General features: G+C 47.5%; 1 protein-coding gene across 3 annotated transcripts in view; it reads left to right on the forward strand.

Moving 5' to 3' along the window:
* The window catches only part of LOC113891174 (solute carrier family 23 member 1-like), an 85,473-nt gene that overhangs the window by 69,253 nt on the left and 3,292 nt on the right, over positions 1 to 12,928 (forward strand). For all 3 annotated transcript variants that reach the window (XM_027538918.1, XM_027538917.1, XM_027538919.1), the window contains 6 exons: positions 524 to 644; positions 1,734 to 1,890; positions 2,565 to 2,818; positions 9,611 to 9,775; positions 10,158 to 10,266; positions 11,519 to 11,614. In XM_027538918.1, the coding sequence (XP_027394719.1) occupies positions 524 to 644; positions 1,734 to 1,890; positions 2,565 to 2,818; positions 9,611 to 9,775; positions 10,158 to 10,266; positions 11,519 to 11,614 (902 nt within the window). The remainder of the gene's footprint in view (positions 1 to 523; positions 645 to 1,733; positions 1,891 to 2,564; positions 2,819 to 9,610; positions 9,776 to 10,157; positions 10,267 to 11,518; positions 11,615 to 12,928) is intronic.

Genomic DNA, 12,928 nt, shown 5'->3' on the forward strand with positions numbered 1-12,928 from the left:
GACTTGAGTCCAAGTACCTGTGATACCAGGAGACACTGATGAGGGTCCCAGAGTGTCAAGCTTATTCAGGGAATGGGGTGGTGACAGCCAGCTTGTGGGGGATGGAGAGGGCAGGGGAAGAGTGTCAGGAAGGCTTAGGAGTGAGGTGGGGAAGAGGCCCTCAACATTTAAACAGAGCTTTGGAGAAATTTGGCAACAACAGATGGATGTGTTCATTCACATGGGCTTTGACCCTGGCCTCAGTGGCTCCAGTTTGGATCTATGCAGCTGTCATGCTCATTTCTCAGGTCCCAAGGAATAGTAGTCCTCTGCCCACTCTTCCTCGTCAGCTATCGGCAGCCTCTGAAAGGGGCCCACCCACCTATTCCCAGCTGGCAGGATGCAGAGCAGGGCCTAGATGAGGACCTTCCTAGCGCAGCCCCTACTCCCCAGACCCAGAGGCACATGGTGGCCCAGCTTCCTGGATCCTCGCTCTGGATGAGCCCCAGCTCACCAGGTTGGGTGTGGTTTGTTTCTGTTTCAGGACCATCTTCCTCATCGTGCTGTTTTCTCAGTACCTGAAGAACATCGCAGTGCCCGTGCCCATTTATGGACGAGAGAAGAAGTCTCACACCTCTAAGTTCTACCTGTTTCAGATCTTCCCTGTAAGAAGCACTCCCCACCCACTGCCATTCTTAGCTGACTCACTTGGAGAGTGAGGGGCAGCCTCTTGCTCACCCAGTTGGGCCTCAAGTCAAATGCTCTCTACCTGCAGTGGCCTCTCCTCCTCGGCCTCCCCTAACTGCTCCTCCCCACCCTGCCCATGGGTGGTGGGAGCATTGGCTTAATGCCCTACAGCTCCTCCCTCAATGCTTCTCTCCTGCGGGAGCAGAGAGCTTGCCCCAGGTTGCCACAGTGGTCAGCAGTGTAGGACAGCTTCCTCATGTTTCCCGGGATGTCCTCAGAGCATGGCCCTGGGGGAGGTAGCCAGAATCACCACTATGGGTGCAAAACGAAGGGCCAAGATGCTTAGGTTCTTTCTCATTGGTTCCTGGATGATTCAGACGGTGCCTCCTTTTTCAGAGCCTTGTCTGTTGAATTTGTTCCAATCTGTCAAGCAGGTGCAGTTGGCAACCCCATAAAGGTGTTTTCAGGTCTGATTCACCTATGACCTACATTCTGCATTATAAAAAAGATACTTCCATGTAATGATCTCGTTGATCCTTCCACAACCCTGTAGGCCAGTGGTTCAGAAGTTCAGTGTGCATAAGATTCACTTGGGAACATTGCTAAAAATACAGATGTCTGGAGTTCTACCACCAGAGATTATAAACCAATACATCTGAGGACCCCACTTTAAGAAATCCTGCTTCAGGCTCTGCAGAGCAATGGCTGAAATTCCATTGTACAGATGAGCAAACTCAGGCTCAAGGAGTTTGAAGCAAGTTATGTGACCAGAAAACAGTAGAAAGGGAGTCAGCTTGCAGTCCTTCTGACCCAGGCCTTGTCTACTTTCCTGGACATTTCGGCCTTTACCTGGCATAAGGTCTCCCTTTGGTTTACTGTCTGTGTTCCTTTACTGTGTTACTTATCCCCTGACACACAGATTTCTGTTGTCACTGGGAGGGTTCCTAATCCAACACTTCCTCATTTTGAAGAGCTTTCCTGAATTCTCTCTTTTGCCCAACCTTGCTGGGAGGTGTGGACAGGGGCAGGGAGTGGGACCAGGTGTGAAGGGCACCTCCCTTCCGCAGGTACTGCTGGGGCTCTGCATCTCGTGGCTGCTCTGCTTTGTGCTCACAGTCACTGACGCCCTCCCTTCAGCACCCACAGCCTATGGGTACCTGGCCCGCACTGACACCAAAGGCAGCGTCCTGAGCCAGGCTCCGTGGTTTCGCTTCCCTTACCCAGGTAATGAGCAGACTGGGCCCTTGTTGCCTGGGACACACACTTCCTAGGTCTGTCCATGGGGCTCAGGGCACCAGAGCGGGTGGTGAATAGAGCCAGGAGGTGGGGGGAGAATCTTCTCCAAGGGATCTGACAACAGCCTGTGATGGGGAAAAGCACAGAGGAACCCCGACCTCTAGCCAGCATCTGGGGCTCCTCCTGGACTCGGTGGGTCCCACACAAGGGAGGCTCGGGACTGAATGAGAACATTTCTGGGTTGGAGGTCAAGGCCATCCCTTAGGCCTCTTCTGGTCTCCTTTCCCTGCAGTTCTTGGCTCAGGTTGTGTGAATAAGCACGTTTCAGTGGTGATGGGCAGGGGTGGCGTCGGGGGCTAGGGAGCTACGGCCTCCCTGAGTAAGTATCTGGACTTCAGAATGCTTCAGGGCCTTCCTGGGAAAAGGCCGGGTTGCTGGTTCTTTGTGCGCACTGTGACTTCAAGGTCAGGGCATGGGACCCACCCCCAGGGAGGCACGGGTGAGGCAGGGGTTCAAGACAAAGTCTCAGGACAGTTGTGGGGCTGGAAGACGTGTTGCCCAGCTTTTAAAGCCTTCCGGAGAATCCTCTCGGAAAGAAATTATTTGGGGTCCAGTAACCTGTTGTCTTCTGGGTTAATATTCCCTCTGCATTGCATTTTCAGGACAGTGGGGCTTCCCTACCGTCAGCCTGGCTGGGGTCTTTGGGATCATCGCAGGGGTGATCTCCTCAGTGGTGGAGTCAATAGGCGATTATCATGCCTGTGCCCGCCTGGTGGGGGTACCACCCCCTCCGAAGCACGCCATCAACCGAGGCATCGGCATCGAGGGCCTGGGCTGCCTGCTGGCAGGGGCCTGGGGGACAGGGAACGGCACCACCTCCTACAGCCAGAATGTGGGCTCACTGGGCATCACCAGGGTAAGGCTGAAGACAGTGGTCCACGGGTATGTGTGTGTGGCAGGGGTGGGTGGTGGGTGTGCAGGCTAAGTACCTGGATCTGTCATCCATGTCTTAGTCTCTTATTGTTGCTGCAACACATTGCCAGAAACTTAATGGCTTTCAACAACCCAAATTTAGTATCTTACCAACCTGGAGGTCAGAACTCCAACACAGGTCTCACAGGACTACAGTAAAGTTATTAGTGGGGCTGCGTTCCTGCCTGGAGGCTCCAGGGGAGAATCCATCGCCTTGCTTTTTCCATCATCTAGAGGCTCCCCACATCCTTGGCTATGGCCTCTTTCCCCCATCTTAAAGCCAGCAACATTGCATCTCTCTGACCTTTCTTCCCTTGTCATGTCTCCCTTTGACTACACCTGGGAAAGACTAGCTGCTTATGTGGGTGTGTGTAATTAGATTGGGCCACCTGGGTAATTCAGGATACTCTCTCCATCTCAAAATCCTTAAGTCCCCTTTGCCATGTGAGTTTGGGATCAGGATGTGGACATCTCTGAGGAGCCATTATTCTGCTACTGTTCTGACCTTCTTGGCTGCGGTCACCTGTGCCTGTGTGTCCCAAGGGTGCCTCTCACTCAGCATGGCCTCTGTGATGTTCAGCCCATGCCCCCGTCTTACCTCTCCTCATTGTAAACCTTGTCCTGTAGATTCACCCAGGGCATCCTTATTGTCTCTGACCTGCACCCCTCACAGTGGATTCTGTCTTCTCTGTGTGCCTGTGGCCCTCCTGTCCTCTTTTCTCCAAGCAGGACCACAGCTTGATCAATCATCTCTCACCTGAACATGGCAGCATCCCTAACTATCTCTTCCCAGGATCTTGCCCATCTCTCATCTAGCTGCCACCTGGCTGCCCAAGGATCTTTCTAGAACCCAATTAAATTAGTTCCTACTTAAAATCTCTTCTGGGCTCCCATTTTCCACAGGAAAGCCCCATAAGTTCAGCACGAATTCTTCAAGATGGTGCTTTCTAAGAAGGCTTAGAAAAGAATACTATTACGATGTTGCTTTCCTGTCTGCTTCAGTGCAGAGGTGTGGTGTTTCCCAGAACAAGTGAAGTCAGCTTTGGAGAATCCAGAGCCTGCTACTCATTTCCCCTCTCTGCATTTTCTGATCGTGCCCTCAGACCTATCCACCTCTGTATCTGCATGGCCTCGGGCCCACAGTGGGAGCTAAAACGCGTGAGCAACAGCACAGCCAGCACCCAGCCCTGGAGCAATTGACACCATGGACGCCTGGGTATTTTCCCAAAGTTTCCAAACCCTTAGTGCAAGTGAAAGGAATGTTTTTCCATGTGAGGACCACTGACCCACACAGAAATATAACAGGAATGGGCTACATGAGTAAAAAGCAGCAACTATTCTTCCTGCTAAAGGAAGCAAATATCACACAGAACAGAAAATTATACTCAATAAATGGAACAAAAAAATTTTTGATGCATCATTTCTAAATTAAGGCTGTTTAGAGTAGAAGGAATGATGCTAAAGCTGAAACTCCAGTACTTTGGTTACCTCATGTGAAGAGTTGACTCATTGGAAAAGACTCTGATGCTGGCAGGGATTGGGGGCAGGAGGAGAAAGAGACGACACAGGATGAGATGGCTGGATGGCATCACTGACTCGATGGACGTGAGTCTGAGTGATCTCCGGGAGGTGGTGATGGACAGGGAGGGCTGGCGTGCTGCGATTCATGGGGTCATAAAGAGTTGGACACGACTGAGCGACTGAACTGAACTGAACTGAGAGTAGAAGGAAGGAGCAGGGCAGAAAGGTACATGAGCAGGGTGCAAATCCAGTTGTTCAGTTGCTCAGTTGTATCCTACCCATTGCAACCCCATGGACTACAGTTCAGTTCAGTCCAGTTGTTCAGTTGTGTCTGAACCTTTAATTCCTCTTTGCTCTCTGCAATAAGGTGGTGTCATCTGCATATCTGAGGTTATTGATATTTCTCCCGACAATCTTGATTCCAGCTTTTGCTTCATCCAGTCGGGCATTTCGCATCATGTGCTCTGCATATATGTTAAGTAAGCAGGGTGACAATATACAGTCTTAATGTACTCCTTTCCCGATTTGGAACTAGTCCATTTTTCCATGTCCAGTTCTAACTGCTGCTTCTTGACCTGCATACCGGTTTCTCAGGAGGAAGGTAAGGTGGTCTGATATTTCTGTCTCTTTAAGAATTTTCCAGTTTGTTGTGATCCACAGAGTCAAAGGCTTTAGCATAGTCAGTGAAGCAGAAGTAAATGTTTTTCTGGGTTTTTCTTGCTTTTTCTGTGATCCAGTGGATGTTGGCAATTTGATTTCTGGTTCCTCTTTTCTAAATCCAGCTTGTGTATCTGGAAGTTCATGGTTCACGTACTGTTATTGAAACCTGGCATAGAGAATTTTGAGCATTACTTTGCCAGCATGTGAAATGAGTGCAATTGTGCAGTAGTTTGAACATTCTTTGGCATTGTCTTTCTTTGGGATTGGAATGAAAACTGACCTTTTTCAGTCCTGTGGCCACTGCTGAGTTTTCCAAATATTGGCATATTGAGTGCAGCACTTTCACAGCTTCATCTTTTAGGATTTGAAATAGCTCAGCTGGAATTCCTTCACCTCCACTAGCTTTGTTCATAGTGATGCTTCCTAAGGCCCACTTGACTTCACACTCCAAGATGGATGGCTGTAGATGAATGATCACAGCATTGTGGTTATCTGGGCCATTAAGTCCTTTTTTGTATAGATCTGTGTATTCTCGCCACCTCTTCTTAATATCTTCTGTGTCTATTAGATCCATACTGTCGTTTATTGTGCCCACCTTTGCACGAAATGTTCCCTTAGTATCTCTAATTTTCTTGAAGAGATCTCTAGTCTTTCCCATTCTTTTGTTTTCCTGTATTGGTTTGCCTTGTTCACTTAGGAAGGCTTTCTTATCTCTCCTTGCTATTCTTTGGAACTCTGCATTCAGATGGGTATATCTTTCCTTTTCTCCTTTGCCTTCACTAGTTTTTGGTTCTCTCCTAGTTGGTGGGGTGGGAAGTGGGGGACTAGTGGTGGAGTAGGGGGAGGAATTAGGTTGGTCAGAGACTTCCCATCACTTCTCTAGGGTGTTGTAGCTTCCAGCCCAGATGTCAGTCCTGAGACCAAAAGAGACCCAGGGCTGCATGGTAAATTCTGTGGTGGTAGGATTTGGGATGACCTGCCATTCATCATCAGTGTATCCAAAGGGCGTTGGTTGAACCTGAAAAGTTGATTCATTGTGCTTAGATTCATGCTTAGTTCCCACAGTTCATTGTTAGGCTTGTAAACAAAACGGAAGTTTCCTTTGATGTGGTAAATTCTTTTTTTTTTGATAGGCAAGAAGTAGCTTTATTAATATAGGATGACTTTAAGAGCTGCAGCGCGCAGGCGAGGGAGGCCTGCCGATGTGGTAAATTCTTATCACATGTTTTCTTATGAACTCAGTTAAATAAACTGTGCTCATGGTCTTCTCAAGGCAAGAATACTGAAGTGGTTTGCCATGCCCTTCTCCAGTGGACCATGTTTTGTTAGGCCCTGAATAGCGGGGGCATGCCCTTCACACTCCGTGTGGCCAGAGGACGGGACTGGTGCCCTGGTTGTGCCACTGCTGGTCCTCGCTGGGCGTGTCAACCTGCACCAGCCACCAGGTGGCAGTCAGTGGTCAATGTGCTCTTAAGCTGGGAAGAGAAATAAGCAAAGGTGAAATCTGCTACTCTATCACAGCATTAACAGACTTCAAGTTGTTGACATTGGAGTATCTTAAAATTTTTAACATTGTGGTAGAAGACACATTACATAAAATCTACCATCTTAATATTTTTGAAGTGTACAGTTCAGTACTAGTAAGTGTATCCACAATGCTGTGCAACAGATCTCCAGAGCTTTTTATTCCTACAAAACAACCTACCCTGGAGTATCATTTTAATGTTTTTGTTCATTTCTTTGTTTTGTTTTTTTTTTACATTTTGGCTGGGCCACATGGCATGTGGGATGTTCCTTCCATGACCAGGGATGAAGCTTGCACCCTGGGAAGCCCTGTCAAACATTGCCCGTATATGCATGGACTTATTTCTGGGCTCTCAATTCTGTCCCCTTGGTATATGTGTCTGTTTTTATGCGAGCACCATACTGTTTTGATTACTATAGTTTTGTAGTATAGTTTGAAATCAGGAATTGAGATGCGTCCAGCTTTATTTTTCTTTTTCAGGATTGCTTTATCTATTTGGCATCTCTTGTGCTTACATACGGAGAAGGCAATGGCACCCCACTCCAGTACTCTTGCCTGGAAAATCCCATGGATGGAGGAGCATGGTGGGCTGCAGTCCATGGGGTCGCTAAGAGTCGGACACGACTGAGCGACTTCACTTTCACTTTTCACTTTTCACTTTCATGCATTGGAGAAGGAAATGGCAACCCACTCCAGTGTTCTTGCCTGGAGAATCCCAGGGACGGGGGAGCCTGGTGGGCTTCTGTCTAGGGGTTCGCACAGAGTTGGACACGACTGAAGCAACTTAGCAGCAGCAGCAGCAGTGCTTACATAAGCATTTTAGGGGCTTCCTTGGTGGTTCAGATGATAAAGAATCCCCCTGCAATGCAGGAGATCTGGCTTGATCCCTGGGTTGGGAAGATCCCCTGGAGAAGGGAATGGCTACCCACTCCAGTAGTCTTGCCTGGAGAATTCCATGGACAGAGGGTCCTGGTGGGCTACAGTCCATGGGGTTGCAAAGAGTGGACACAACTGAACAGCTGACACTATACTACTATATGTAAGCATTTAGGATTTTTTTTTCTATTCCTGTGAAAATGCTGTTGAAAATTTGATAGGGATTGCATTGAATCCATAGATGGCTTCAGTAATATGGACAGTTAGCAATACTAATTCTTCAAGTCATGACAATATATCTTTGCATTCGTTTGTGTCTTCTTCAGTTTCTTTCATCAAAGTCTTATAGTTTCCACCTCCTTGTTTAAATTCATCTTTAAATATTTTATTGTTTTTGATGCTATTATGAACGGGTATGTTTTATTTCTTTTTCAGATGTTTTATTATTAGTGTGGGAAAATGTGACATTTCTGTACATTGATTTTCTATCCTGTTACTTTACTGAATTCACTGATTAGTTCTAACAATTTCTTAGTGGAGTCTTAGAATTTTCTACATATGAGATCATATCATCTGCAAATAAAGATAATTTTATTCCTACCTTTTTTATTTGGATGCCTTTTATTTCTTTATGTTACCTGGTTCCTATGGCTGTGGACTTCCAGTAATGTGTGGAATAGCAGTGGTGAGGTTGTCACCCTAGTCTTGGTTCTGATCTGATCGTAGAAGAAAAGTTTCCCACCTTTCAGCCTTGAGCATGATGTGAGTTGTGGGCTTTTTATATTTGCCTTTAGCTACATTCTTTCTATATTTGACTTGTTGAAAGTCTTTTTTTAATCAAGAAAGGATGTTCCATTCTGTCCAGTGCTTTTTCTGCATCTGTTGAGATGATCATATATTTTTATCTTTCATTCTATTAATGTGGTGTATCACATTTACTGATTTGCATATGTCGAGACATCCTAGCATCCCAGAGATAAATCCCACTTGATCATACTGTATAATCCTTTTAATGTGCTGTTAAATTTGGTCTGCTAATATTTTGTTGATAGTTTTTGTATCTACATTCATCAAGGATATTGGTCTGTACAGTTGACCCTAGAACAATATGGGAAATGGGGTGGAATTAGGTGCACCAACCCTCCTCACAGCCAAAAACCCTTGCATAACTTATAGTTGGATCTTTATACATGTGGTCCCTCCATATCCGTGGTTCCATCATATCCGTGGTTCCACATTCACAGATTCAGCCTACCATGGATTGTTTAGTGCTGCATTGTTTACTGTTGAAAAATATCTGCATGTAAAGGAACCTGCTGCTACTGCTACGTCGCTTCAGTCATGTCCCACTCTGTGCGACCCCATAGACGGCAGCCCACCAGGCTCCCCCATCCCTGGGATTCTCCAGGCAAGAACACTGGAGTGGGTTGCCATTTCCTTCTCCAATGCATGAAAGTGGAAAGTGAAAGTGAAGTCGCTCAGTCGTGTCCGACCCTCAGTGACCCCATGGACTGCAGCCCACCAGGCTACTCTGTCTATGGGATTTTCCAGGCAAGAGTACTGGAGTGGGTTGCCATTGCCTTCTCTGGTAAAGGAACCTATGCAGTTCCAAATCATTGTTCAAGGTTCACCTGTAGGTTCTTTGCTTGTAGTGCCCTTATCTGGCTTTGGTCCTGCCAGGGTACCAATGCTGGCCTCCTATAATAAGCTTGTGAAGTAAGTATTATTAATTCCACCTGGTAAATTTGAAGGCTGATATCTGGAGAGGTTAGATAACATGCGTAAAGCCGCACAGCTAGTTAGAGGCAGAGTTGGAACTGGCTCTCAAACTCCATTCTTAAGCATTGGGCCACTCCTTCCCAAAAGAGACTTCTTGCCACTTCTTCACAAAAAGCTGCCCAGAGAAGGAGCACTGGAGTCAGGACTTGAAGATAGGTATGAGAGCAGCAGAGAGGAGAGGTGAGGGCAGAGGCTGGGACCCAAGATCACACCCTCATCCTTTCCCTAGCCCCATGAGAAGTAGAGGGGGCTCCTCCTGCAGGTCCCCTGGAGCTGTTGTGTGTGATCCCCCAGGAAGAGTGCGGAGGTCTCCAGGGCATGTGGCCTGGTTGGAGCTCAGCCACCATCTGTATCCCTTCTCCCCGCGTGCTGCAGGTAGGAAGCAGGATGGTGATTGTCGCTGCGGGCTGCGTGCTGCTCCTGATGGGCGTATTTGGGAAGATCGGGGCTGCATTTGCCACCATCCCGACACCTGTGATCGGAGGCATGTTCCTGGTGATGTTCGGGGTCATCACTGCCGTGGGGATTTCCAATCTCCAGGTGAGGCAAGGCACCCTTGGAAAAGCAGCAGCATTGCATCTCCTGAGAGGAGCCCATGGGGATGGAGATGAATGGAACAGCCCGGGGACAAGGGAGGAGAAGGGCATCCTCCTGTCCCAGCAAATGCACCGGCCCCAAATGGAGGGAAGAAGTAACCAGGAACATCCAAACTTCTGAAAAACAAAATTGGATCCGTTTGTATCGAATTATCCAAACCACTCAACTCTCAGGGTCAAGGGGGAGTTGGGACTTGACTGAGAGCCTGCACCCTCTGAATCCAACTTCCCCCTCCAACCTCCAGTGATGGGCGAACAGGGGGCACTTTAGAGGGGTGCTTGGTGTTCAGTATAGGTGCTGATGGCTCCGGGCCTCTCTCTTGCAGTACGTGGACTTGAACTCATCCAGAAACCTCTTCATCTTCGGCTTCTCCATCTTCTGTGGGCTTGCCATTCCCAACTGGGTGAACAAGAACCCAGAGAGGCTCCACACAGGTGATTCTCCATCTTCTAGATTGTGACCATTCCAGGAGCAGAGCCGGTGGGGCCCTTGGTTCCCAGGAATTCCTGTCACTTCTTTTAAATTAACTATAGTCACCATGTTGTACATTACATCGCCATTACTTATTTCCAGTTTTGTTGAGATACAACTGGCATACATCACTGTATGATTCCAGGTATACAGCATAAAGTTTTGATGTACATCCATTGTGAAATGATTACCAAAATAAGTCTAGTTAACACCCATCATCTCACATGGATACAATAAAAAAAGTGGGGGAAAAAAGAAAAACATTTCTCCTTGTAGTGAGAACTCTTAGGGTTTATTCTGTTAAGAACTGTATGGTTAACATACAGCAGCATTAACCATAGTTTTCATGTTGTACATTACACTGCTCATCCTTATCTCATAACCGGAAGTGTGTACCTTTTGATCACCTTCCTCCAGCACCTCCTTCTTCTCCCACATCACGCTTCTGGTAACTGCAAATCTGATCTCTTTTTCTGAGTTTTTATCATTTTTTTAAGAGTCTACATATAATAAGTGAGATCATACCTATTTGTTTTTCTCTCTCTGATTTATTTCACAGCACAGTGCCCTCAAGGTCTATCCATGTTGTGTAAATAGCGACATTGCATTCTTTTCCTTATGGCTGGATAATATCCATTGTAAACATACACATTTTCTTTAGTTGCTCATCCACTGATGAATACTTAGGTTGTTTCGATATCTTGGCTGTTGTAAATAATGCTACTGTGAATGTGGCTGTGCATGTGTCTTGTTGAGTTGGTGTTTTCATTTTCTTTGAATAAATACCCAGAAGTGGAATTGTTGGGTCATAATGATGGACAGGGAGGCCTGGCGTGCTGCAGTTCATGGGGTTGCAAAGAGTCGGACACGACTGAGTGACTGAACTGAACTGAATGGTAGTTCTGTTTTTAATTTCTTAAGGAACTCCATGCTGTTTTCCATATGGCTGCACTAATTTACAGGCCCATCAATGATGCATAAGGGTTTCTATTTTTCCACACCCTTGCCAACACTTCTCAGTTCTTTTTGGGAAAAGCCATCCTCACAGGTGTGAGATGAATATCTCACTGTGGTTTTGATTTGCATTTCCCTGCTGTCAGTGATGCTGAACACCTTTCATGTACTCATTGGTCATCTGGACATCTTCTTTGGCAAAGTCTCTGTTAAGATCCTCTGCCCATTTTGTAATCCCTGTCACTTTTGTCTCCACTGTAGGGATTCTTCAGCTGGACCAAGTCATCCAGGTGCTGCTGACCACGGGCATGTTTGTTGGTGGATTTCTGGGATTTCTGTTGGACAACACCGTCCCTGGTAGGGCTCATCTCTGCCCTGTAAGCTGGCAGTTTGGGTAGACGGTCAGCATTAGGGCCAGCCGCGTTGCTTCCCTAGCCCCAGTTCCCATGAGAGGCTGGCCACAGCATACCCTGAGCGGGTCCAGGGTCTGGGTGGGGTGATTTAAAGTCCCTGTCTACAAGGTCTACATCCTTACACCGTGCTCAGCCCTCCCGTATCCAGGGTAAACCAGGGCAGCCTGGTGTCCACACAGAAAGCCTCTAGGTAGTATTCTGAGGAATGTGAGGAGGGCGGTTAGGGCTTCAACATTTGATTTTGGGGGTGGGTGGGTGAGCACAGTTCAGTCCATAAAAGGACCCTAAGGTGGGAAATATACCAGAAGCAAAGCGCAAAAGGCACAGCCCCAGCTGTCTTAGAGCCTGCAGTCTAGCTGGGGAGGGAGAGAACACAGTATAGATTCATATCCCAACCAAAGCCATAGCTGGTGTGTTGTGCTCCAGGTGCTCTGTACTGAGCGTACAGAGAGCAGCAGGACATGCCCCGCCTTCTGGAGCCTCACAGGCTCGTAGGAAAGGGAGACACAACCACAGACCCTTACACTACAGGGCACCGAGTGTGGCGGTGAGCACACCAAACCCATCAGTGCTGAGGATGTGTCCAGTGAAGGGTGCAGAGTTGTCCTCACTGGGGGCTTTCTGTGCTCCCTTCTTGGTCCTCCAACAGTTTCTTGAAAGGACCTCTGTAATAACTCCTGCTTATTCTGATATTCTGTTTTCCACATCTCTTCTCTCCACCAAACATAAAAGACACCTGCATTCCAGAAACACTGAAACATAGAAAGGTCCACCCCGGAAGAGGAGGAAAGAACAGTGGTTCACAGAAGGTCGTACCCTAGAGCTCAGAAACTCCTGGTGATGAGCTGAGTTGTTGCTGTTGTTTAGTCACTCAGTCACGTATGACTCTCTGTATCTCCATGGACTGCAGCACGCCAGGACTCCCTGTCCATCACCAACTCCCGGAGCTTACTCAAACTCATGTCCATCGGGTCGGTGATGCATCCAACCATCTCATCCTCTGTCCTCTGTGTCCCCTTCTCCTCCTGCCTTCAATCTTTCCCAGCATCAGGGTCTTTTCCAGTGAGTCAGCTCTTCTCATCAGGTGGCCAAAGTATTGGATCTTCAGCCTCAGCATCAGTCCTTTTAATGAATATTCAGGGTTGATTTCCTTTAGGATGGACTGGTTGGATCTCCTTGCTGTCCAAGGGACTCCCAAGAGTCTTCTCCAGCACTATAGCTCTAAAGCGTCAGTTCTTTGGCGCTCAAGCCTTCTTTA

Source organism: Bos indicus x Bos taurus, chromosome 4 (assembly GCF_003369695.1).
Source record: "Bos indicus x Bos taurus breed Angus x Brahman F1 hybrid chromosome 4, Bos_hybrid_MaternalHap_v2.0, whole genome shotgun sequence".
Lineage (NCBI taxonomy): Eukaryota > Metazoa > Chordata > Mammalia > Artiodactyla > Bovidae > Bos > Bos indicus x Bos taurus.